Source organism: Epinephelus lanceolatus, chromosome 20 (genome assembly GCF_041903045.1).
Source record: "Epinephelus lanceolatus isolate andai-2023 chromosome 20, ASM4190304v1, whole genome shotgun sequence".
NCBI classification, from domain to species: Eukaryota; Metazoa; Chordata; class Actinopteri; order Perciformes; family Serranidae; genus Epinephelus; species Epinephelus lanceolatus.
In genome coordinates, this window is record NC_135753.1 from 27933446 (window position 1) to 27959902 (window position 26457).

Here is a 26457-nt window from a genome sequence, read left to right on the forward strand (position 1 = left end):
AGCCACTTAGCAGGTCACTGTTTCCTCTGCAATGCAACGTACCTCTGTATAAATGATGAAAGCAAAACTCCACATCAGATTTCCATTTTTTAATAAAAGATTTCTCTCTCGTGTGTTCTTTTTACACATTTTAAGGCATCATGCACAAAAAATAAGCCATACTAAAAGGCGTTATGCTTACCCTCTACCAAAAATGATATGATCTAACATTTGAAGATTTTGCAGTTAAAAATAAGTTTGTACAAATATGGCATGTAAGCTGGCATGTCAGTGAATCTCGAAGCAGAACATCACCTGCTTTCACCGGTTTTGTAAACATGGCTTTGAGCAAAACAGGGCTGAGGAAGAGACAGTTAGAAAGGGAAAGCATGCTTCAACATGGGGCTAAATTTCCCTGAAAAGCATGCAATGCATCTTGAACCATATTTACAATGCATCATTTTCACTCTCAACAGAGTTCTTTTTTTAATTGTATCAATTAAAGTTAAGACATTAAAAAGTTTGTTGACAATAACAGACAGTTAGACTGACAGACAGAAAGACAGGATGTGTCCATAACATTACCCAACCCCAACACAGATGTAGCTCAGATTTGTCATGAAACAAAACACTACAAGATTTTTTTTTTTTTTTTCAAATACGTGAAGCATTGTCATTGTACCTCAAGACAAATACTGTCATATGGAGGGTACTTCAAGGTTCCTCTTGTATTCATTTTATAAATTTGTGTCAAACAGCACAACCAGGGTGAAAAGTTAGGTTTAAAAAAATCTTGTAGTGTCCACCATGGCAGACATCCGGGAGGTGCCGTTAGCTTTGGCACAGTTGTGTCCAGTTGTGCTCTTTTGTGCTTATCCGTGTGCGTTATACTATATTGAAGACCATGGATAGATACTGTTCATATGAAACCTGGATCCAGCCATCCTGGTCTGTGTCGTACCGCCTGAAGACATCAGTCAACCTCTGTGGAAAGGAGGGGAAAAAGTGATTTAACTTCTCATTCTCATTGCTCCAAAGTTCAACACTGTCAATCACAATTTTCATGATTATCATTATCACATTTCATCATTTACTACCATAGTAACAGACATTCAACACCGGGTCACTGAGTAATATAAGTGCTTGAATTATTTATCATTAATATCTCAACACAAGGTCATTCATTTAAATCTAGGTCTGAAAAAAAGTGTTTAACAAAGTGGATGGTTGACACCTTGAGAGCTATTGTGAGACCCTGAGTGATTCACTTCAAAAGCTACTCTTATTTTACCACACTCCTGCTTCAGTTGCTATACTAGTGTAAGGTTATAGTTATGCATGGCAGCTTCCATTACAACTGTATGTATATGAAATGACTGAAACGAAACATACGGGCTCAAATGGAACTTCAATGGGAGATTAATGATCTAAAAGGAAGGGCTGTAATGCTTTTCTTAAATATGCATAAGTAAAGCTCCTCTTTGAATCCTATGAATACACGAGCAGCCTCATAATGCAAGTAATAAACCAAAGAACGTCCTACACTCATGCATTTGCATACGTGTTAGTGTTGTCACAAACCTGGACTACCTCACTAAAATTTGATACCATTTTCAAAACCAAGGGAAAACTGACATTCATTTTTTAAATAAAAAAATATATGAAGGCTAAGGCTATAACATGAAAGTAGCAGAGAAAAGCAGAATGACTGCAGTAAACATTAACAAGAAGGGAGACTGAGAAAGAGCAGCTGACACAGGTGTATTGATATTGCAGAAAATGACTATTGGAACTGCTGCAAGCATTCAAAATCAGTATGCATCTATAAACTACTGACGACACTGACACATGTGGGAAACAATAGAGAATCATGTTACATTCAGTTTATTGTATTTCACTTTGAATCTGTTACCTGTAGTACAATACAGCACTGGATGAAGTCATCAAAGGCAACCTGTCCCTTCCTCTGACGGTCGAACTTCTCTATCAGCGTGCAGTAGAACTGATCTGATAGACGATAGCCTGCACACAACAGCAAACAAGACATTCACAATGTGACCAGACATGGACTTGAACTTTAAAACAAACAAACAAACGTGACTTTGGAACAACCTAAAGTCCTCGATCTGAGAGGGGACAATGAAAGATCTAGCCATGTGATGAAGCATACATTCGCCACTGTCAATATGATACATACTTTTCACTGAGCAGTTACTTCAGCTTTAACTGAAATATATTGTTGCCGACAATTTCAACAGCGTATTGATTATGGCTCTTGTGGCATTTACAGAACTTAAACAAAACCCTTGAGGGATTTAGCCGCAGACACTTTTAGACAGTACAAACACTGAACACAGGATCTCGAAGGCAAAGAGAAATCCTTCAAAGTCAAACACAGACTGAGTAGTTTTATTTATTTATTTTATGTGCTAAGTTACATTTCTGTGGAATCGTGTTAGCTTTGACTGGAAGATGAAAGCTTCTTGCTCTAAATAATGAATTTGGATTTGTCTCCTGTTGTTTGTTCTGCATTGTAAATGGTGAGCTGGAACTGCATGTCTGTGTAAAACCTGACAAGTATTTACTACAATACATGAGCGGTGATGATAAATTAAGGATTGAATTCCAAACTACTATGCTGGTCTATCCAAACACACAAAGAGCAACTGAAAAGACAAAATCTGACCTTGTGACCCACAGAATTCCTAGTGACAGCTATGGAGCCCTCCACCACATTCATCAAACATAAATACACAAGCATACTTTGCTGCTGCTGCTCACCGAATCCAGTCAGCGCCTGTTTGAGCTCGTTCTTATCAATGAAACCAGAGTTGTCCCTGTCGTAGGTCCGGAAGATGTTCTGCCAGTCTGTGATGTACTTCCACACTCCGGCGAACTCGTTGAAGTTCACCCCACCTTTATTTTCCCTGTCGAACATGGCTGAAGGAGAGGGGGAGGACAAAGTACACTTTAAGAGACATTATTCACTCTATCACACACACAACTCTACAACAGCATACAGCTGGGACGGATCCTGTGACATGAAAGCATGAATGGTAAACATAGTTTTAAAGGGCTGTCAGAGAGCTGAGAAGTGTCTCACACTTGACTAACTGCTGCCTCATAACAGAGGAAGAAAACTCCTCAATCCCCCCACCAATACTTCACTCTTCACCCTCATGCGGTTCAATCCAATTACCTCCCAACAAAGAGAGTGTTATCACAGGATATGCTTCTTGCTGGGGGACCATTAAACAATGGATTTACTGAGTATGGAACAGTAGGAAGGGGAGGCGACAGAATTATAGGGATTTACTCTACAAGTCACACAACAAAAAGGGAACAAAGTACATATGTGGCCTGGGGAAAGATATTTTTAACATATTTTTGTCTAAACTGGAAGCAATAGCACAAAATATGCCAGGGATCTATAGATAATAAACAGCCATCTTCTCTCAGATTCCAGATGAGAGATAGAGATTAAAAATCTAAAAAATATTTAGCTTTATTTGTGTTGAGGTACAGCCTAACCATATAGTAGTACAGTTAAAAAGCTGCCAACCTCGTCCTTAACTACACTGCAGAGTTTAAAGTTTTTAACCTCAGCTGCACATCACAACTGTTTTATGAGTGCAAACAGATCGATATTTGGAGTTTGAGGCAATCGGCAGCTGCCTTTTGAGACCAACTTTCTCGTTTCCTTGCTGATGCCCTTTCCTCCTCCCATTATTGATGGCTGCAAGTTTCCACTATAGCAGCAGTTACTGAAGCCAAAGATAAGTTTGTGTCAGCCCTCAGATTGCTCAAGCTGTAATGAAATTACCCAGTTGTCATGGAGAGGAGGCAAATAAACAACCTGAGAACAACAAGCAGTTTTGTAAAAGTCAGGCATATCACTGTCAGCAGCTACTTACATATGATGGAGCGTACGGTCACTGGGTTGAAAGGAGTCCATGTGCCTGTGAGACAGAGGAATACCATTTAAAAACATACCAGACCAGTGAGACCAGTGGGCTATTTTAGTATCTATCATAGAGCTGTAATGAATAGGTTGAAGCTTCAAAGCTCCTTTCATAACGCTGACATTCAAATTCTAAATCAACATTTAAACGCTGGGCAGCTTTTGCTTTATGTTGCATGTCTATTCATTCTGTTTAAACCCTGTATTTCTGCACAGTTGCAGATAAAGTGTAGGCTACGCTAATATTAGTAGTATTAGATTCCAGTGGTGGCTGCATAGGATTGTCTCCGACTTGTGTGATCCAGACATCCCTAAGAAGTCCACAGATGCAACCATATCCACAATTTACAACATGTTTTATCTTATAAATATTCTGCTTCAATCCATAATCGTTTGCAGGGGTTGACTTCATAAAATATGATGACAGACATTCAAAACTTCATTTGAAATGCTTGAATGTAAAAGAAATTACATTGGGTACAGCCCAATCTATAGTTAGAACAACATGAATTAAAACATTTACAATAACCTGATGACAATAACAGTTAACTTTGCTAGCAGTTAAAACCACAGAGGAGAATGTGATAAAAAGATTGTACAGTCAGTTTTCAGTAGAGATTTGTAAGACTGCACACAAACTGCCAAGCACAGAGGCTGAGAGCAGTCGTGGTTGCTAATTTTATCCTAAATATCACATTATCTAAAAAAAAAAACAAATTTGACATGAAGGGAGGCATGGAAAGGACTCGTCTCTGTTCTTGTTTTATTAGATCTTAGTGCGGCGTTTGACACAATTGACCATCAAATTCTACTGCAGAGACTGGATCACTTAATTGGCCTAAAAGGTTCAGCACTAAGCTGGTTTAAATCTTATTTATCTGATCGTTTTCAATTTGTTGACGTTCGTAATGAATCATCCTTACGTACCAAAGTTTGTTTTGGAGTTCCGCAAGGTTCTGTGCTCGGACCAATCCTATTTACTCTATATATGCTTCCTTTAGGTAACATCATTAGAAATCACTCTATAAATTTCCATTGTTATGCGGATGATACACAGTTGTATTTATCGATGAAGCCAGAAGAAAGTAATCAATTAACTAAACTCCATAACTGCCTTAAAGACATAAAAAATTGGATGAGCACCAATTTCCTGATGTTAAATTCAGACAAAACTGAAGTTATTGTTCTTGGCCCCAAACAACTCAGAGACTCTTTATCTGATGACATAGTTTCTCCAGATGGCATTGCTCTGGCCTCTAGCACTACCGTAAGAAACCTCGGAGTAATATTTGATCAAGATTTGTCTTTTAATTCTCATTTAAAGCAAACCTCACGGACTGCATTTTTTCATCTGCGTAATATTGCGAAAATTAGGCCTATCCTGACCCGAAAAGATGCAGAAAAATTGGTCCACGCTTTTGTTACCTCAAGGCTGGATTACTGTAACTCTCTATTATCAGGTAGCTCTAGTAAGTCCTTAAAAACTCTCCAGCTAATTCAGAATGCAGCAGCTCGTGTACTAACAGGAACTAAGAAACGAGATCATATTTCTCCTGTTTTAGCTTCTCTGCACTGGCTCCCTGTAAAATCCAGAATTGAATTTAAAATCCTACTGTTAACTTATAAAGCTCTAAATGGTCAAGCTCCGTCATATCTTAGAGAGCTCATAGTGCCATATTATCCCACCAGAACACTGCGCTCTGAGAACGCAGGGTTACTCGTGGTCCCTAAAGTCTCCAAAAGCAGATCAGGAGCCAGAGCCTTCAGCTATCAGGCTCCTCTCCTGTGGAATCATCTTCCTGTTATGGTCCGGGAGGCAGACACCGTCTCCACATTTAAGACTAGACTTAAGACTTTCCTCTTTGATAAAGCTTATAGTTAGGGCTGGCTCAGGCTTGCCCTGTACCAGCCCCTAGTTAGGCTGACTTAGGCCTAGTCTGCCGGAGGACCCCCTATAATACACCGGGCTCTCTCTCTCTCTCTCTCTCTCTCTCTCTCTCTCTCTCTCTCTCTCTCTCTCTCATCCTATTACTGCATCTTGCTAACTCGGCCATTCTGGATGTCACTAACTCGGCTTCTTCTCCGGAGCCTTTGTGCTCCACTGTCTCTCAGAATAACTCATACCGCAGCGGTGCCTGGACAGTGTGACGTGTGTGGTTGTGCTGCTGCCGTGGTCCTGCCAGATGCCTCCTGCTGCTGCTGCCATCATTAGTCATTAGTCATACTTCTACTGTTATTATACACATATGACTATTGTCACACAAGTATACTGTCAGATATTAATACATACTTTCAACATATTGTACCACAGTAGCCAGAACTATAACTATAATATTATTACTTTCATTAATGTTGTTGTAAGCTACTGTCATTACCTGCATCTCTCTCTCTCTCTCTCTCTCTCTCTCTCTCTCTCTGTCTCATTGTGTCATGCAGATTACTGTTAATTTATTATGCTGATCTGTTCTGTACGACATCTATTGCACGTCTGTCCGTCCTGGAAGAGGGATCCCTCCTCAGTTGCTCTTCCTGAGGTTTCTACCGTTTTTTTTTCCCCGTTAAAGGGTTTTTTTTTGGGGAGTTTTTCCTTATCCGCTGTGAGGGTCTTAAGGACAGAGGGATGTCGTATGCTGTAAAGCCCTGTGAGGCAAATTGTGATTTGTGATATTGGGCTTTATAAATAAAATTGAATTGAATTGAATTGAAAATTGAATTTCAGTGTAATCGGGAAAGATGAATCCTTCTTCAGTTTAGAAACAGAAAGAAAAGTCTCATTAAACAACCTTAGATTGGTGAATATGAACATTAAGTGGTTATTTAACATCTTAAAATAATTTATGATATCCAGTGGTAGCTAGTGTAAGATTGCCTAAATTAGGAATGTGTATGATCTACTGTCCTTCATCTGTGCCAACTGTATCGCTGCACAGAAGTGTGTATCTACTGCTAGCTCACCTAGCACTACTGAGCAAACTAACGTTACAGCTAAGCTGAGGAGGACGCCATTACTCTTTATGTCTCACGCTGTCACGAGCATGAGCCTCTCATGCATGACTAAATGCATACTTCCTTCTGCCGGTGATACGGTTGGTGGGTGCAGTCCGGTAGAAAGAAAATAGTTCCTACGTGAAACTGCTCACAACAAGGTCTGTGGATTATCTTGATTATCATGATTTCTGGAGAGAGACTTTGCTGTAGAGTTTTTCAGATGTATATTTTTGGCGCTTTGAGCACCACAAGCTAAGTGCCATCTGGTTCCATTATGATGGAGAGAAGCAGACTTCTCTACGGCTGATATCTCCAACACTTGGCAACTCACACCAAAACAACCTAGACTGATAAATAGCACCACAAGTAGGTGGAAAATATGTATTTTTGATTTTGGGATGAACTGTCCCTTTAACATCCTCTTCACTTCCTGCTGTTGTATTGGTTTGACATTTTGTCAGTGAGGTAGAAATGATCTGGGTACAGACAGATGACAGACAGCGGTCATGTTCACTTCCCACAGAATCCACCTACACTAATGCACTCACAGGAGAGGAGGATAAAAGCATTCACCAAATGTCAAAATCACATTAAGGAGGAAGTGGGTGAAATATGAATGCATCTAATTATGAGCTCATACGATTACAAAGCAGTTAAGTTTTGTGACATTTTATTGCTTTTTTCCTCCTCAAACACACAATATGGTTATTTTTCACCTGTGAGAAAAACTCTTCAATCTTACGTGAATATACCTGTCAGTTATATGGCCTGAAAAAGACTGACGGGGCTTTAGCTCAGCAGGGTGTTTATACTTTATAGCCCTCTTCACACTCAACTCTCAAGACACTGAGATTTATCAGGACATCTAAATCCTTGCTGACTCACCATCGCACTTTATTACACAGAGGACCGAAAGCTCGGGACCAGAAATAAAGAGAAGTGAGTGTGGGAGGATGCAGCAGAGAGACAAGATGAAGGAACAAGTAAAAAACATAAAAGAGAGAGAGGAGGAGAGATAACCAGATGAGCAAAGGCAACAAAAGGAGAGAGACACAAGGAGATGAGAGGGAGCGCAAAGCATCTGCAGTTTAGTTTTTGTTGCAGTAACCTGAACTATCTAGCCTGCTTCTGCTGACCTAAGATTCCTCCCTGCAACTCTATCTGCAGACCCCAAAAACAGCATCTGCAGAATTTTAGCGTAGAGCCTTTTTCACACTGTGTTGCTTCTGACGCCTTGTTTTTTGATTTCCAACCACAGTTTAGCTATGCCAGCAGTAAGCGGGTTTGCAGTTTGAGCCATAAGGGCTTAGATAAAACTCTTTGAAATTGAACACCTCATTTAAATAAGACCTGAGCGGACAAAATAGAATATAGAAATTATTGTTATTTATTTTCCCCTAGATTTCACCGTTGAAAAAGTCCATAAAAGTGTCAGAAATGGCTTTAGGACTTCAACAGCTCAAGATTTGGGGATTTTACTTGAGTGTTCAAAGAAGACACTCGACATTTCCTTCCTCTTCTTTGGTTTGTTTTATTGATGGGTGAGGCTGTCTGGGACTGTGGGTAGAGCAATCCTGGGACTAAGCCTGAGGCCCATACTGAAGCTGGGATTTGGGCCAGAATCTATATTCTTAGACTATCTTTCTGCTCAACTAAAGCAACAAACATAAAGTATGATAAGTGTACTGATGCAAGACCAATTTGTAGAGTAACTGCTGTGTTTATTTGCTGCAGTGCAGTGTGATGAAAACCCTTATGTTGCCTACAAGTTTTTTGTAACAGCCAATAACAGCATTTTAGAAACTTAGAGTAGCGTTTGAATGTGTTTCACTGACTATGAATGATGCATGTTTTGTTAACCACATCTGATCACAGCAGGATGCATGTAAATGCAAATTTATTGGCCTAAAACACTGCCAGACACTTCCACCTACACTGCACTATTGAGCCCAGATCCCCCTCTTTAACAGAAGCCATAACAGAGAAAAACAGGGCTCTTTCTTGTGTAATTATTTAGCCACATTACTGGTGTTGCTCAAGGGTCAGTCAGTTGGTTCATTACTTCAATCCAGACTGAAAAATCTTAAATATTTGAAGGATTGCCATGAAGTTTTGTACAGATGTTCATGTTTCCCAGAGAATGAATCTTAGCGACTTTGGTGATCCTCTGACTTTTGCTCTATCATGAGGTTAACATTTTGTTTTTAAGTGAAATGTCTTGACACTTATCGGATCGATTGCCATCAAATTTGGTAGACACATTAATGACCCCATTACTGAAATAACTATGTTGATCCCCTGACTTTTTATCCAGCACCATCATCAGGACGAATTTTTAATTTATCCAGTGTTTTGGTTCATGACCAAATGACTGGAAAACTAATGACGTTCCCATCAGCCTCAGCTGTACTTTGTGTTTAGTGCCAATTAGGAAATGTTAGCAAACTAAGAGTGAACATGGTAAACATGATACCTGCTTAAAGGGGAACACCACCTAAATTAAGGATTCCAGTATGTTATTTCCATGACCGAAGTTCAATCAATTTGTGAACATGAGCTATTCTTTCTCAAAGCCGGGAACCAGAGAAGTAAGTTTTAAACTTGTGTTGTCATTAAGTATAAAGTCTGGAGCTGCTCCACAGACAGTGAATATGAGCCTGATTTTGCTGACCCACAGAATGTTTGTTTTCTTTTAACACCCAAATGAGCTTTATTCGGTTGTAGTGTTCTCAGTTCTGAAACCGAAAATGTACCCATATACTCAGGACACTCCCCGCAGTGCTTTCCGTGCTAACGAGAACATCTTTCCCAGTTCACTTTCTATGGAGCAGCAGATTTAATATCCCATGACATTACAAATTTGAGTTTTAGCACTCTAGGTTGTGGATTAGGGAGAGATTTGATCATGTTTGCTTATATTTTTGGACTGTCTTAGATCATAGAAATAACATGTATGAACTTTGAAAATGGGCGTAGTTTTAACATCAGTATGTTAGCTGATGTCTATGTACTGCAATGGCTTGTTACTTATGAGCATACATAAACAGTACATGATACAGACTAGGGTTGGGCCGATGGCTAGCAGTCATTGACCACTGAGTCCAACTTTGTGATTTAGGAAAATCTTGCACCTGATTTACTTAAGAAAAAACATTTGATTGATTTATTTGCACTAGTTACCGCCAGATGCTGTTACTGCCAAATGGGTGAAGTGGTACAAAGTTTGTCACCGCTGTTTTGAAGATTTGCCACTGTCACTAATCAATTTCTGCTCATATCTGCCTGGCTGACAGCTTTTTTTTTATTCACTGATAAATATTCTGCAGTTTCATCACCATAGTATTTAAAATATATCTTTTAAATCAGATGATCTGCTTAATGAGGTATTTTTAGGCTACAGGGAGGAACAGTAGGGATAGACCAATATGGATTTTTTAGGGCCGATGCCGAAACCGATTTTTTTCCATCATCCTTAGCCGATGACCGACTATGGACTGCCGATTTTCTCGAGCCGATATTTGGGGCCGATACTGCTTTTGCTCCCTCAATTTACATCAAAAAATGACACAATGATAACAAATATCACAGGTCTCAAGTTTAAAATAAGAAACATTTATTGAACAGTAAAAAATACTAAAACAAGACGGAAAGTTGAGGTAGAACAGGTAGAATATTATTATTATTATTATTATTATTATTATACATTCAAATTAAAAAAAAGAGTTCAGTGCTCTTAAATCTTCCAGTAATGTCTTTATAAAATAAACAAATATTTAAGCTGAAGCATAAATAAAACAACAACTACTGTACACAGTATGATTCGCTGCATGTGCACTGCAGGGTCTTCCGGCAACACAGAGCTGCCCGTGGATGCCTGTCTGTAAATCATGCCAGGGAAAAATAAATCCGCGAACCCATGCGCGGATCGGCCGATGCCGATACAAGTAAAAAAAAAAACCTCAAATATCGGCCCAATATATCGGCCGGCCGATGTATTGGTCTATCCTTAAGGAACAGTAAAGAAAGACTGGGTGGGTAAGTGAGGATAGGCTGTGAATGGGCTCATATGTGCAAAAAAATGTATTAATCAAACATACAGAAAATATTAAAAAAGGTTTACAAAAATTATTGTACCTTTAGTGGAGTAGCCCATTAGGTCCCCACACTTCCCCACACAACCCTATCGCCCAACCCTAATACAGACATAGCTGCAAAAAGCTAATGTCAGCCCATATAGGGCTTGGCTCATTTATCAGAAATCCTTTTGTAATATCTAAATAAATGTTCCTTCAGCATTAGAGCCATCACAAAAATGACCAAAGACGGAGAAAAGGAGAACAAGCTGTGACCTTTGCAGCCATACTGACTCTACTGCTCACACACACACTTTTCACACCAGTAGCTAGCTGTGAGGTCACCAATGTATGCCAGACAGACTGCGGCTGCCCAGTGTGAGGTGGTCATATTGGTTGAGATGTTTGTGTGTGTCTGTGTGTGTGTCTGATGGCAAACTGGGACAATACACCCTCTGTCCAGTCCACACACTGGGCTCTCTCACTGGTGAGCCGGTGGTGAGATGGAGAGTGAGAAGAGAGGAGGAGGGGACAGAGGCAGGCTGGTGGAAAAACAGAGTGAACTCACCGTAGTGTATACATGTAAATGTAACGGCTGTGCCGGGGCTCAGTGAGACACTTGTACACACACACTTGACGTATGTAAGCACACATACACATGAACTTTTACACACAAACCTCAAATTTCCAACTATACATCTTAAAGTAGTTTCACAGACTTGAACCAAAGAAACCATCCTAATGGTTCAACCTTGAGATGTACAAGGAAAAGAACTGCAGTTCACATGAAATATTAAGGCAAAATGACGAACATCATCACTACCACCAAAGAGTGGTGCCTCATCAGCCTCATCATCATCATCCTCATCATCATCATCACCATTAGGTCTGGGTATCATTTTAAAATATTATGACACCAGCACCGTGAAAGTGATTTCTTTCCAACTCTGTCAAATACACTGCTCTTGACGTCACCACACCACAGACTGCATGGACTGTAGCTGCTGCTACTGTGGAAATGTGAGCCCTGGGCCAGGGACAGCTGTGAGCTAACTATTAGCATCACACAGGTAACATTACTTAACAGTCAATAATAACACGTTTAATGACAGAGTCAAGTGGTTTTGGTGCCAGTGTGAGTTTGTTTAGACCGTTTAAAGGCTCTGTGTTGGTTGTTAGCCACTGCTTCTGATTAGCTTCTGCTAACCCGGCAGATGTTCAACTGACCATTCACTGAAGGAGGGCAGCAATGGAGACGGCAGCAACCACAAGTTTGCTGATTTAGTGGGAAGTGGGGATGGTCCAGGATCACTATCCCAGCGCAAAAAGGATCAAATGCAGGTATCGTCTGACTGAAAGCACTTTGATGTTACTTGGTACTGAGTTATTTCAGTCAGATACCTGAGGAGTAGGTTCAACCAGACTGACAACTAAGGCTGGATATTGATAGTCAATACCTTAAAGGTATTGACTACCAATATCCAGCTGTAGTTGTCAGTCTGGTTGAACCATAATACAGCATTTTATTCTCCATGTACAAAATAAAACCCATACAAAATAAAATCAATTTGTGAAACAGACTGTCTATAACCTTAAAGCATTAAGGACCATTCAAACATACAGAGTAGTCCTCTCAGACTTTACCGAAAGTTTTTGTGGAAGTTGATTCCAAACTTTTTAACAGTAGTGTACATACAATATTTAAAAACTCTAGAACTTTGCTGAATCATCACTTATGTGTCATAAAATCAGAAATAGTCACTAGTCAACAGGTCAGTCAGCAAGTCATTCTCAGTTTCTGTTTGTTTCTATGCCAGACAATAGTCCTGATGTGTGAGACACAGACCAGCGGGCTGGGCTCAAGGAATCTAGTCATTCATAAACAGCACTAGTGCCTTAGACCATAAGCTCCTAATTACAGGGCGTAACTCAGTCAGTGAAGGCTTGAAGCATCTCATCCACTCTTCAGCTATAACAGACATGGCTAAAGCAGGCCTACAGATTGATAACAGGGAAGATAAGAAGAAGAAACTCAACACTTTCTTACAAAAATAAATGCTCGCTGACATTTAACTCAACTCCAGTGTAACTGAGTTTTACAAAATGCTACAAATGTAGAGGTAAGAGTTGCTGAACGAGCTCCTTGAGTCCTGCCATTCAGCCAACTCTGCAATCTGCACAGCAGGCCCCTGCTCTCTCAACGTATCAGCAATTTTAGTAGCTATTACGGCTCCTACACACTTAAATAAATAACTCAAGGAGGAGAATAAATCTGTGTGCGCGGGAGAGTGAGGGAGCATGACGGCAAGTTGGTATGATGTCGACTCACTGCTGAGCAAAGGGAGGCCAAATTCTATATTTATAGCAAATGGCGCAGCTACAAGGCGTACACACAACACAGACATGCACATGCACTTAAGCGGCACACAGCCAATCAGTGTCTCATCGGGATGATATTGCCACACCCGGGACTGATAGAGGGATGGAGCAAGGGAGGAGAGAAGAGAGGGTGAATAGAGAGAAGGAGTAGGAAAACTGGGACTTACTATGGGAGCATGAGTGAGAGAAAAAGAGAGAAAGTTAGAGCGAGAGAGGACAAACAGACAGAGGACACAGCAGGCAATGAGACGGTGCCATATCCTCCTGAGGAATGTACGGGGATGAAATAAGAGAGGAGAGAAGAGGAGAGGAGAGGAGAGCTTACTGCTTATCTCAATGACTCAACTCCCAATATTCCCATAACAGTCTACATTTGGATGGAAACTTAAACAATGTTTTCTTATTTTTGCTCTTCTGTTAGTTAAGAGAACAGAAAATTAAGTTTAGTGTGTAGGATTTAGTGGCATCTAGCAGTAAGGGTTGCAGATTGCAAGCAACTGGAACTTCTCTCGTGTCCCAAGCACCCCTCGAAAACGAGATGCTGCATCTCAAGGGGCCATCCTAAATAAACTGAAAATTGAAATTGATGTAGAACTATAGTGGCTGACATGAAATGGCGAATGGCCACAGTGGTCAGTGTTTAGTGTTTGGGCTTCTGTAGAGCAAAATGGTGGACTCTGTGGCAGCGGACCCACTCTGGATTCATCAGATTTTTTATTTTGTGTCATGCACACTTACATGTGCCCAGCCCTCATGGGTTTACAAGACAACATTACAATGACGTTGCAGTAACAATCTAAAGTACGTGTTATTTTATTGCTCAGTCCAGAAACAGAATACTCTGCCTTTTGTCCCAGGCCTGGCAAAGATATTCAGCCCCAAAAAACGGCTCCCTTGCTGAAACAGAACTCAAATTTATCATGATCATCCAACCAAAAGAAATCAACATAGAGAGCGGTCATTTTACTGAAAAGTACACTCCTTATGTCTTCATATACAGGACAGTAAAACAAGAAGTGAACCTCATTCTCAACTTCACCTAAACTACACAACAAACAATTTGTCCTCCCCTGGAGTGTGTTAAACCTTCCAGTCTCTAAGGCTAATGGCAACATTCCTGAGCGCAACTGTGCACACAGGGATCTTTGTCTTTTGTTTAGATTATACTTCACATAAGGTTCCACGCTGTAGCAATTCTTTATGAGACAATAAGTTCATAGTCTTGGTTTAAACCATATGTCAACAGACTGTTTTTCTCTAAACGTGAAACATTTCACTCAAAATCTCCTGAATATCACAGGTTAACTAGTTCTCGAAAAGAAATGCCACGTTGTTCAGATAAAATAAAGATTTCAACTCATTAGCCCAGGGACGACAGTGGAAGGTGTCTCAATTGAATATCTTTTTAGTGAGTCTCTGATCCGACATCTTCACAAGTCTATTCCAAAGCCGAAGCATGGATGTAAAAATAAATGGCTCATTCTAAGGCAACAAAAACACACGTCTTAGTTTCAGGTGATTATACACAAAATAATATAAATTTATGAATATTATATACCTTTTCTGCTAATATATCCCCCCAAAATCCTAAACATAGGCCTTTAAGAGAATATTGCTGCATGAGGCCCACTGCAGTTTGCAACACTAGAAAAAAGTGACATCATCTTCACAGTGAGCGTAGAGCCTCAGAAGCATCAAAACATTTGATAAAAGAGAACCTGGTTTAGAAACAATTGAAAATATCCTGCCCTGTTTGCAGTTTTTTTTTTACTTTGGGGGAAAAAAAAGATTCAAAAAACTCAGCAAAAGATTAGAGGAACTATTAAAATGCAGGGCAGAAACATGGAGAGGGAAGCTGACATATTTCAGAAGTGCAGAAAAACAGGTATTGGAGGCAGAGTACTGAAAGGTGAGATAAGAATGAGAGTGAGTATGTGATGCAGAAACAGCACAGAGGATGGAGGAGTGTAAACTCTTGCCTCGCTACCCAGCCTCCGGGGCCTTGATACTCTCTGCACTCTGCTCTCCTGGGGGAAGAGGGGAAAAAGGAGAGAGGAGCAAAGACGAGGTAGATGATAGAGACAGGGGTTGAGAGGGAAAACAGCAGCGTGGCAGACAAGGCTCAAGTGATGGTGTGCTGTAAATAAAAACAGTATTTGCAGTGTCAGACAGACAGTGGCAGAGTTGGTGGCTTTAGCCAGCAAACTGCAGGACAGGAGGCAGTGCAGTATGTGTTCAGCTTCACTGGCTCTGTTTCATATCACAGTGAGCCTAATGAACTGGCAGAGACTGGACCGGGAAACCTGCCGCTCACTACACGCACGAACACAGCAAGGTGCACATGTGCACGCAACGGTGAAAAGAAACACACACAAACACGACAAGTCTGTAAAAACAAAAAGGCGATTCACTGACCCCTGGTGTGAATGCAGACAAAATGAACAACACTCACGCATACTTTGGATAAACACACGTGTTCATGCATGCATGCACAAACACGCACTCACAGTCTAATCAGTATGCTGAGCCAGAACCACTGCGCAGCCTGATAACAGCTTCTTTCACTGCTGCTGCTGCCGGCTTCAACACTTCTGTTTTTTTATTTCCTCTGAAGTGCCCAGAAAAATGGGTTTCTGAGGAGAGTAATCTGTTCAAAAGTCTTTGAATGCCTGAGCAACTCAGCCATAAACTTGACGGGGAACACATTATATTTTAATGAGAAGACAAACATCAACCTGTGCCACCTTCTACTGTGCTCCCAAATACACGTCTCATTAATCATAACCATATTTCAACCCAGCTGTCTCGTTGCGAGGAAGGTCAAGAGGCGACTCTGGTGCAGTGTTGTTGTGTGTGGGCATGAAAACAGATATTTTACCAGCCTGTGTAAAACTGACTTCCATTGCCAGGATTTGAGCAGAGAAGATGACCTGTATCATTTATTCAACACTGCTCCCCAAACAGCCTTGCAGAATCACAAGTACACTTTTTTTTTTATTTAGAGGGCCCCAGTGGGAACTGAACCCTTAATCCTGTCTGAATCCTCCTCCTCCTGAGCTACACAGAACCAAGAGTGATGGCACTTCTATCGCTAGCAGCTGTAATTCTCATGCTCGGTCCTTTTCATGCTGATTATTTCCTCTCAGTCTTCAATCTTTCTTAGATGAATCCCAATCTGCAGCACAGAAAACACTCTGCGCTGGATTACAAGATTTTTTAAATGGACTGTTCCCTATTCTCCGTCCCCTTAGTTACTGTTGCTACGCCTGTTAGGCTTTCAATTCTCGCACAGTATAGACGCAGTTTAAAATGATAATGGCGGCAGATATACTTGAAATTCCTTGTGATTTTTTCAAACAATAACAAGTGGTCTTAAGTAGAGATTTCCTCAGCCAGTCAATCGGCATATTTCAAAGGATCAGTGTCGGCTAAAATAAAGCAGTTCAAAATCTGACCCTTTTTTTACTGATCTCTATTTTGTCTATTTCAGCCTGCTAGTGTTGCATCACTTCTCTGTTTAACCACAGCCAGGCCCTACAGTGGGAGCAATATGCTCCATATGCATGTGAAAATTAAAAATTAAGAGTGTGGATTTGACTTGAGTTCATGCACGGAGGTTGGCAAAACACACAGATTTGGGAGGCTCCAACACTGCTCACAGCATACAAAGCATTCAGGTAGCAGCTTCTCATTTTTAGTTGACGTAAGCAAACGTCTCTGGCCCTAATTAACATTAATTCCGTGAGTAACTTGATGGCAGGCCAAAATTCAACTTGGCAAGCCAGTGTCTGTATAATCTTTCATCTGCAACACCACTGTACAATCAGAGTGGAATGAGTGTTTCTATATCTCCAACAACTCTGACAGAGTAAGAATTCTATTCTCTAACAGATCGAGTCACGACAATTTCAGGAGTCACATTTTCCCAATTAATCTTTTATTTATATCGTATCAATAATTAAAGTTAATAAACTTGATATTTTGAATCAGGACCTTCAGTATTTGGATCAAGTAGTTTGGGAAATATAAGGTGTGTCAGATTTAGTAGGCTACAGCGGTTTCGGTGTGTTAGATATATATTTAATTAACATTTAAGGAAACATAAGTATTGAATCGGACTTAGTATACCCACTATTAAAGGACCTGGATCAGGATTGGGCCATAAATCCTTTATGATTAGAAATGTAAGATCAGAACGACAATTAATTCAGTCAATTTCAACAAGTTTCAGATGCTTAGCTTACAAACTTCGAAAGTTGAGACAGAGGTTAGATTTATGCTTAACCCCTATTTCCAGACACTATGTTTTCCATTTAACATTACAAGAGAATAAGCTTTTTGTTGGAGAACTAACCATTGTGTTAGTGAATGTAATGCTATCTTGAGATATGGGTTTGGCTGGGGTTAATCCAGTCCTGTAATAAGCAGAGTGAGCTGCTAATGTCAGTATATGCTCTGATATAGTAGCATCCAGTTTTCCACACAGAGGTGAAACACTATGCCGTGGAAGTGCTGGTCATGAACTGGTTTTTTCCTTGTTTTGTTTTTAACATAACCAGTAACTGCACAAAATGCATCACAAAATGTTTGTTGCCTTAGAAGTAAGCTACCTAGGACGATTTGCAAATGTTGCAAATGTCGGTATCTTACGTTAGAGCAGGTAAACACGCAGTTTAATCTATTCCTTACAGTTTTTCCTTTGTATTTTTGTTTTGAAGAAGGCAAAAAAAAGGCCAGTGTCCAAACAGTTTAAATGTTAAGCATCACTCCTATTGCATTCAGCTACTTGCGTGATCACCCTCACTGCATCTCTGGCTATAGTGATCTGATCAGAGACGCACTAAAAAGATATTTAATATAGACATGTCACACGATTATCCCCAGGTTAATGAGTTAAAATCCTTACTTCATTTGGACAAACTGTCATTAATTTTGCAGAACAGGTAACTTTGTGATATTAAGGAGGTTAGGAGAAAAATGTTTCTCATGTCGAGAGAAAATGGTCTGTTGATATACGGTATAAATGAAAATGATGAACTTACTGTCTCGTAAAGAATAGCTACAGTGTAGAAATTTATGTTAAGTATAATTTAAACAAAAGACAAAGATCCTTACACACACAGTCACATTCAGTAACACTGACATTAGCTCTAGAGCCCTGGCAGGTTTAATGACACTCCAGAGAAGGTCAGAGTTTGTTTGTTGTGTGAGCGAGGTGAAATTGACTATGAGGTTAATATTTTGTATTACTGCCCTGTTTATGAGGGAATAGGGGATGTGCTTTTTAGGAAATGACATCAGTTTATGTTGAGGTTTTTTTTTGGCTGGATGACTACAAAAAAAACCTGAGTTGTGCTTCAGTAAGGCAACTTTTTTGTTCAAATTTTATTTGCAAAGACTGGGATAGAAGGCTTCTGGATCAGTTCTGGATCACTGCAACTGTACTTTTGGTGTCTTGAAAACCCCTGACACGAAAATAAAGAAAATCCATCAAAAATCAATCATAGTCTTTCTCCACTACGGGTAAAAAACAACTCGTGATCCTTCCCTCCTAAAACACTTCAGGTCATGGCTGGACCATCCTGATGCAGGACAGCGACACCGCTTGGACTGCTGGATAATGTTGAATATAGCAATAACAATATTATTTGCAATAAATAAACAGATATAAAACTGTACTCAGTTCTGCCTCTCTGCTGCTCTCAGTGTACTACTAAAATACAACAAACCTGCTTGTTAATTAAAAAATTGAGATGAAATGATTTCATTCTTTGATTGAACAAATTAAACATGAAAATTAAAATGATAGTTACATTTTAAAGTGCAGTTTTTACTGATACTCTCTTTCATCTAACTCAAAATAACCCTGAATGCAATATCGCACCTTTTCGCAATGTGCGTATCATGCAAGATGACTTCGAAAGACAAATTAAAAAAACATTATACTGTGCAGATCTAGTCCACACCAACACTTTCAACCAGCAGCTGTTACAGCGTTGAGTCGGCTATCATCACAGGGACACTGAGGCGTATTGAAGTTTCTTTGAAGCTGCACTGATAAACTATTCGCCTGCGTCTCTCTTGTCCTGGGACAAAAATAAAACTCCATTCATTTCTATTCAGTACACCTGCCACTCCGGGATAAAAATAAGATCACAATCCATTTTCTGCTTGGCAGTTGCTTAAATCAAAGAGAGGCAGAGAGCAATGGTGTGTAAGAAGGAGATGGGAGGGAGACGGAGGGATGAAAAAGGAGAGAGAGGGAGTAGAGAGATGCAGACGGAGCACAAATGGTCAGAAATAAAAAGATATAAGGAGAAAGAAACAGAAAAGGGAGTGGCAGAACAGTCAGACACTGATACATACCATTTGATAAGGCCTGCTGAAGCTCTGAGTCTGATATCACTCCACTCCGGTCCTTGTCAACCCTGGGGAGGAAAACACAGATTAGATACCGCCTGCATTAACCACTTCAAACACCCACCCACTCCAACACACAATAGGAGCGGGTTATCAACACTTGCCGGCTGAAAGTTTATCCTCCTGAGCGCGTGTTAGTATTTCAACAGTCCACTGAGAATGAATGGACTTTTATGATCAGGACACACAAGGCAGCTTGTATGCTCGTAGCTCCCCTGAGACCAGCCAGACAAGCTACGAGTGAGTGTGTGTGTGTGTGTGTGTGTGTGTGTGTGTGTGTGTGTGTTGATCCTGAGACAGCGAAAAAGTGAAACTGAATGTTGGCAACAGTAGAAGCAGCGTGTCGTGCCACCAGCATACAGTATCAGCTTGCAAGAATCTCAGACAGTGTTACATATTTTTAAAGAAAGAAATGAAAACTAAAAATAGCCTAAACCTCTCGAGAAATGTTCTCAGAGGGAACCTATAGCACAAGATAAAAGGGCTTACAGGGGTGTGGGGTTGCTTGGTAGTTACGACCATACAACTGATCCTGAGTTCGTTTCTGACCTGGGACTTTTCCTACACGTCATAACTCACTCACTCTCTGCAAGGCTCGAAATATGGAGTTATTCACAAGAATTTAGCATAATGATAAACTTTAATCAATATCCCTCTATTTCTCAAGGACCTGCAGTTTATATCTTAGACAATTAGCCAATTAATCAATTAGTCAGTTGACAGAAAACTAATCTATAACTATTTGGATACTCGTTTAAGCAAAATTGCCAAACATTCTTCAGCTCCACCTTACCAGACATCAATTTGAGAGTTGAGAAATTCTGACTTTTCATTATAGTCTGACATTTTAGAAACCAACCAATTAACTGATTAATGGAGAAATACTTGGCTGTTTAATCAACAATGGGTCTGCAGCTAAAGATTATCTTCATTATTGATCACTTTGTCATTTTTGGCTTTTTTCAAATGATCAAAAATACGTCATAAAATTGGGAAAAATCATCACAAGTTGCAAGAGTCCAAGGTAATGTAATAACAGAGGAAATACGGGGGGAAAAACATCAGGGAAGCTGGGACCACACAATGTTTAGCATTTAAGTTTAGTAAATGAATTCTGTGTCAGTATTTAAAGGAACAGGAACAGAGCCGCTAGCACAGCACCTGCTAATGCGTGCTCACCTTTTTCCTGATCCAATAATAACTTAGAATGTTCAGGAGGTTTTTACTGGGAGCCGAGGTTTCCTCCTCTCCAAAACAGACCTGGTGATTTAAACCACTAAAAACACTAAATAAAGCAGTTTCACATTAAAAAAATCTGTGTTTTTATGGTGCTGATTGGCTCGTTGCTGATAGGCTGCTCATTACAGTGGCCGATTCAAAAAGGTGAATGGCCCTATCTAGAGCCAGTGTTTGGTATATTGGTTCTGGGTTACTGTAGAAACATGGCAGGACAACATGGCGAGCTCCGTGGATGAGGCCCGGCTCTACATGCAGATAAACAGCTCATTCTAAGGTAATGAAAATAAAGCAATTCTCATTTTCAGGAGATAATATACTAAAGAAAACATGCTTATTATGTTATATTCCATTTCTGCTAATATATCCTCCTAAATCCTACACACTACACCCTTAAAAGGTAGAACTGAAAAAAATTAAGGGGCACAGCTATTATTCAGAAGTGCTGGCAGACATCAAAGAAAAGAGGGCAAAGCCACACACTTAGGCTAAGTGTCTAAAGGTAGGTCATAGCAAGATATGAATAGGCTGTTAAGTTATTATGGGAAAAATACTGAGGGACTGGCTTTGCCTATGTCTTCGCTCCATCTTCTCAAAAGGGTTATTAAACACTCTGTAAATATAGGCTGAATAAAAGACAATAAACCTGCGTAGATTAGTGTGATGAAAAGTTTTTGTATCTACTAATAACCTCTAGGAGTTCTGTTTTTTCTTTTTGTGTTTGATCAGAGTCCAAGTAGGGCTTAAAAATACCCTCTGGATATGTCATCATCCTCTGACCAACATCCTGCAGTGTTAGGTCATGAAAAAAAACATACCGGTAGTTTGGAACAAGCAAGCGTGAGGCAAATCCCCTCAGACAAAAAGACATTCATGGGAATCTGAAAGCTGTAACAGCATCTAGTTTCCACAAATTAGATCACAACAAAACTTCTCAACTTGACATCTCTTGATTGTTAACCATCTCCTTAAATACAAGGCAGCTGACAACATAGCTATAAAACTCAGCCAAGAGTCTTTCCCTGAGATGCCGAGACATGAAAACATTAACAGGCTGGACAGTGATGCAAATAACGGGCCTCATAGTTTTGAAATGTAGCTCAGTCATGCATCCAGTGACTCAGTTGTTCCTTAGCAACCTGCCTGGCCCAACCTGTTGACACAGAGCACACTCAACAAGCTGAATACCAGCAGAGAGGAAGAGGGAGGAAAGGAGACGGGGAACCCCCCGCAGAAAAAAAACCTCAGGCCCGGCTCAGTGCTGACTTTGTGGGCTCGGTTTCCGCTCCCAGCTGTGACGCTTTATGTGCGGTTATATCTCCATGTCTGCAGCCATCATGGATGTCTGTACGGTGATCAGCTATGAGTCTGTGTGTACTCCTCACTTTACCTTCCCCCAACTAAATTAAGAAAAACAAACATGAGGAGACCTGACGGCTCTCCTTGGGGAGAAAAACAGCTCTCAGCACGCCTCCATAAATAAGAGCTTTGTCACAGTAAAGGTGAGGAGTGGTTGGGTTGGTGCAGGCAGTGGGGGTACCCAGCCTTTACCAAACACTGACAGATTAACTCAAAGAAGTATGTGTGCACAGAATAAGCCCTCGCGTTTTCTCCCTCTTCCTCTCCTCAGCCTCAGGTGAAGTCAGCTCGGCAAACTTTCACGTAAAGCGAGCTGAAAAAAGTGAGAGTGAAAGTGAAAACATCATTAAAACTCCCTCCTGCCTGCAGCGCAGACAGTTAACCATCTGGCGTGTCCATATTCACGTTGTCAGATACAGAACTTGTAGGTAAAACAGCAGGACGACATAAAAATCACAACTCAGTCGGCCACTCTGTTCAGATTTTCCCATGTTTCACTGTTTCCTATTGAGCAATCAGGTTGGAATATGGCTTGCGGAATAAAGCTCGCCCTACTTTCCACATAAACGATGTCATTGTGGCTCCCATAATGGAAAAAAGGAAAACTTCCAAGTTAAAGCTGCATTCACAAAAGCTTCCAAGGAAATCCTGGTGTCCACAGTCAGTTTCCAATGCTACTTTTTGTATTTCTAAGGTTTTTTTTTATCTACAGTTTGAGTTATGGATCAAATCATGGGTCTATTTCAGGTTAGACAGTCCACATGTTTCAGTGATCACATCAACTTTTACTGTATGTTAAAAGAATTGTCTGTAAAAACCACCCTCACTCCTGTTCATTTATGCTAGACAAACCAAACCTTGTTCCTACAAGTTCAAATTTGTTACGAATGAGTTTGAATATCTTCCAAAACATTCAGTACTCATCAAACAGTAGCGACAGTCAGTGAACATGTTGTCGTACTCCCATAGCAACGCATCTGTATTGTTGGTCTAAATCTGGCTCAAAGGGGTTGGGTGCAAACATTTTTGTCATACCAACGTCATTCAAACTTTCAGGCAAAAGGGAGTGAATGGCTTTCTCATGATTCACTCAGGCTCAAGTCAAGGAATTGATTATATTTTAAAAGCAGGCAAAATTTAGAGGGCGACTACAGCACGACTGCAGTCTACTGTCACCATTCACTGCGCAAAACACTGTGAGAATGATTGACTCCATTTCATTACACATTCCTGATAAGACAGGATAAAGATAGTTACAAAGTGTGACTTAACCTGAATTGCTACCTACAGACAGTGCACCAGTGGGACGGTGAGTCATATGTTGCCACTGTGTGTGTGTGACACAGAGATTGAGAGGCCTCCCGCTCCAACTATGCTCTATTGACTCTGATCACATGACTGAGGGAATTCCAGCACCGCTCTGACAGATATTCACCAGGAGGCAGCAGATGAGGCAGCACAATGCTCATGTGAGAGATGACTGTGTGTGTTCATGTAAGTCATACTGTTGTATTTGTATGACGTGTGATGATGTGCACGGTCATGATAGTCATGAGAAGAGCTTGTTTGCGTGACTATGAATAAAAGATTAGGAAAATGTGTAAGAGGAAAAGCTAAAGCAAAAGATGTACATGAGACAAACTGTGTATTTCCAGCTTGAATTCCAGGGGGTTTTGCGCCATACATTAATAATTCGTTAAGGGTGCCTTGCAATGCGTGCAGCATCTCAATGTTGTGAGAAAGCAAAGCAGCAGGAAAAATCCTCTGCAGTATTACATAACTCTATAGCTTACTATTACCAGGGGCCATAGCATATCAAGTATTTCCCTCTGCCTACTACTGTGACCTTCTTAGCTGCTGGCACACTTTTGACTCTTTGGTGAAATTGATGACTATCAGTGGTTGAAAACCACCACAGATACTGTGACGTCAGCTCAAGAACAAATAACAGTCTATGGTTAATGTGTTGGACAGAGCTTTCCCATGTATTCATGTCAGCCTCCCATAAATAGATACACACTGCGTCATATAGACTCACAACTGTCAGATTTTTTTTTTTTAAGGAAACCCCATCTTAAGAGGATTTTTCACTGCTGCTTGGTGCAGATATGGTGCAGACACAGGCAGCTGAGAGACCCATTCATGAATTATTCCCTCATATCTCTATCTGTACAGGGGTAATCTTAAAGTGAATAGTCTCTGTTTTGCTGTAAGGACCCAGAACAAAAGCCTTCAAGGACTCCTGGAGGTCTTTGGACCCCAGTTTGTAAACTCATTGCTGCAGGAGACAGTTCACTGATTGAGCCAGCTGATTGCCTGTGACTTCATTTCAAGACAATTTAACGCCAATGATAAAGCTCTGTGACACTGACACACAAGCTGAGTGACGTGAATTGCTGTGGGCTATGAGTCGTACTCTGTGCAGTAGTAATTCCAGGAAGCTCCACAACTGTAAGGTAACCTCAGACCTGACAAAGCACTAATTTCACTGCGGAGCGCTGCTCTCTGATATAAATAGTTTTGAGGACGTTGTAGTAAAGACGAAACGAGCTGTGAATTAAACACTTCGTGTCACCACCAACACCACCCAGCCCCACTCTCTTCCTCTCCGCGCCACAAATGACAGCAGTTTTCACTGCGGAGCGGAGTGACAGCAGCGAAACAAACCGCCTTCCCCCCCCCACTCACCTCTGGAAGATATTCCACAGAAAACCCTGGTCCGGAGGCGCGTTGATGTGCGGGGGACCTCTGTACGGACTGTTGTGATACGCCATTTTAAAGGGAATGCTGTCAGAAACTGAGCGAGTACTACCGACAGACTGTTTCCTCCTGCTGTAGTTTCTTCACTAAGCTGCTTCAATCAGACTCTAACACCACCCCGACGTTCACGTTACTGCCTGCCTCCTCGCGCACAGAGGCGTGGCCAATCATTCACCACTTCCCATAAGGAAGGTGACGTCACGTTTTCCTCTCCTTTCAACTGAGTAAAAATAGAAACTGTAATATTCCGGCTACCAAAACTGGTGTTAAAATTAGAAAACCAGTATCCAACAGTTCCTCCACCACACCAAAAGTGAGAGAAATGTATTTAAAAATTATTAACAAAATACACCCATTAAATTAATTCCCTCAACAGAAGTTTAAAGGCACAGCGCAGTAAATAGATAGATAACTTTATTGTCCAACTAGATGGAAATGTGTCTTTGGCTTCTCTAAAACACACCAAAGGTACTTACAGACACAGATTTTACAATATATATGATACTGTAACAGAGTGTTCTACATTGTATGTCCCTCTTGACTTGCCGTATGGCAGAAAAAGTTATGGGGTGACATTCTGCTGTTTCAGGGGGCTAGTGCATGTGTGAGCGTTCTTGATGTGGGGAAAAATAATCGAGAAGGTAGAAAGGAAGGTAGTCTATCCCCGTTAAACAACGGAACGTCACCCCAAAACTTTTTCTGCCCTACGGCCACTCAAGAGGGACATACAATATAGAGCAGTCTGTTATGACGATGTGCTGCGTTTAAGTGTGATTTGCAGTGTCCGCCCCATTGATTCCAATAGAACTGACAGATTTTAGGAATATATATATGGCACTTGTAAAACTCAGAATGTTGTCATTGTGTCCTCCACCTCCTTGTGCATGTGTGTAACAGTTATGTGTTGTATTCAGTTAGCATTAAAATCAAAGTTAGTGGTGTAGTGAGAAGAAATGTCAAATATAACATTTACTGATAACAGATTGTTAATAGATTGTCAAATTATTTTTTGTTCTCTCTGCTCCGTACTGAACCTTCCATTTTAATGGCCACATGTCCCACAGTTTGTTGATTAATATGAATTAATATTAATTTTTTTCATGATTATATAAATTTAATGATTCAAAGCTTCTACAAAAATCGACTAAGTAGTTCTTCTAGCCTGCGTGAGGTGATTTTATGATTTAGGATGCAGATTTTAATTTTGGATCACCACTGAAAGCAATTTAAAAAAAATCCACAGATTCTGTTTGGGCCTGCTGATCACAAGTAAAACACAGCATTTAAAGTTTTACTTAGTGC

The 26457-nt window shown here is 40.5% G+C and overlaps 1 protein-coding gene across 2 annotated transcripts; it reads right to left on the minus strand.

Annotated features, from left to right (window-relative positions):
• Window positions 1-74: 74 nt before the first annotated feature.
• Window positions 75-25298, minus strand: pdcd6 (programmed cell death 6). 2 transcript variants are annotated; one of them, XM_033639148.2, is made up of 6 exons: window positions 25084-25298; window positions 19747-19808; window positions 3894-3938; window positions 2743-2919; window positions 1892-2001; window positions 75-963 (listed from the first exon to the last, which is right to left on the minus strand). In XM_033639148.2, exons 1-6 carry the CDS (start codon window positions 25167-25169, stop codon window positions 865-867), a joined length of 579 nt encoding a protein of 192 aa, XP_033495039.1. In that variant the 5' UTR covers window positions 25170-25298; the 3' UTR covers window positions 75-864. The 2 variants fall into 2 exon arrangements, with proteins under 2 accessions (XP_033495039.1, XP_033495040.1); XM_033639149.2 differs by having other exon boundaries at window positions 2761-2919; window positions 25084-25295.
• Window positions 25299-26457: the final 1159 nt, after the last annotated feature.

Coding starts and splice junctions, on each gene's coding strand:
- pdcd6 (XM_033639148.2), bottom strand. CDS start 25,169: ATGGCGTATCACAACAGTCCGTACAGAGGTCCCCCGCACATCAACGCG. Junction 2,920..3,893: donor GACCGTACGCTCCATCATAT/GTAAGTAGCTGC, acceptor CCTCTCCTTCAG/CCATGTTCGACAGGGAAAAT. Junction 2,002..2,742: donor CGGTGAGCAGCAGCAGCAAA/GTATGCTTGTGT, acceptor TGTTGTGTGCAG/GCTATCGTCTATCAGATCAG.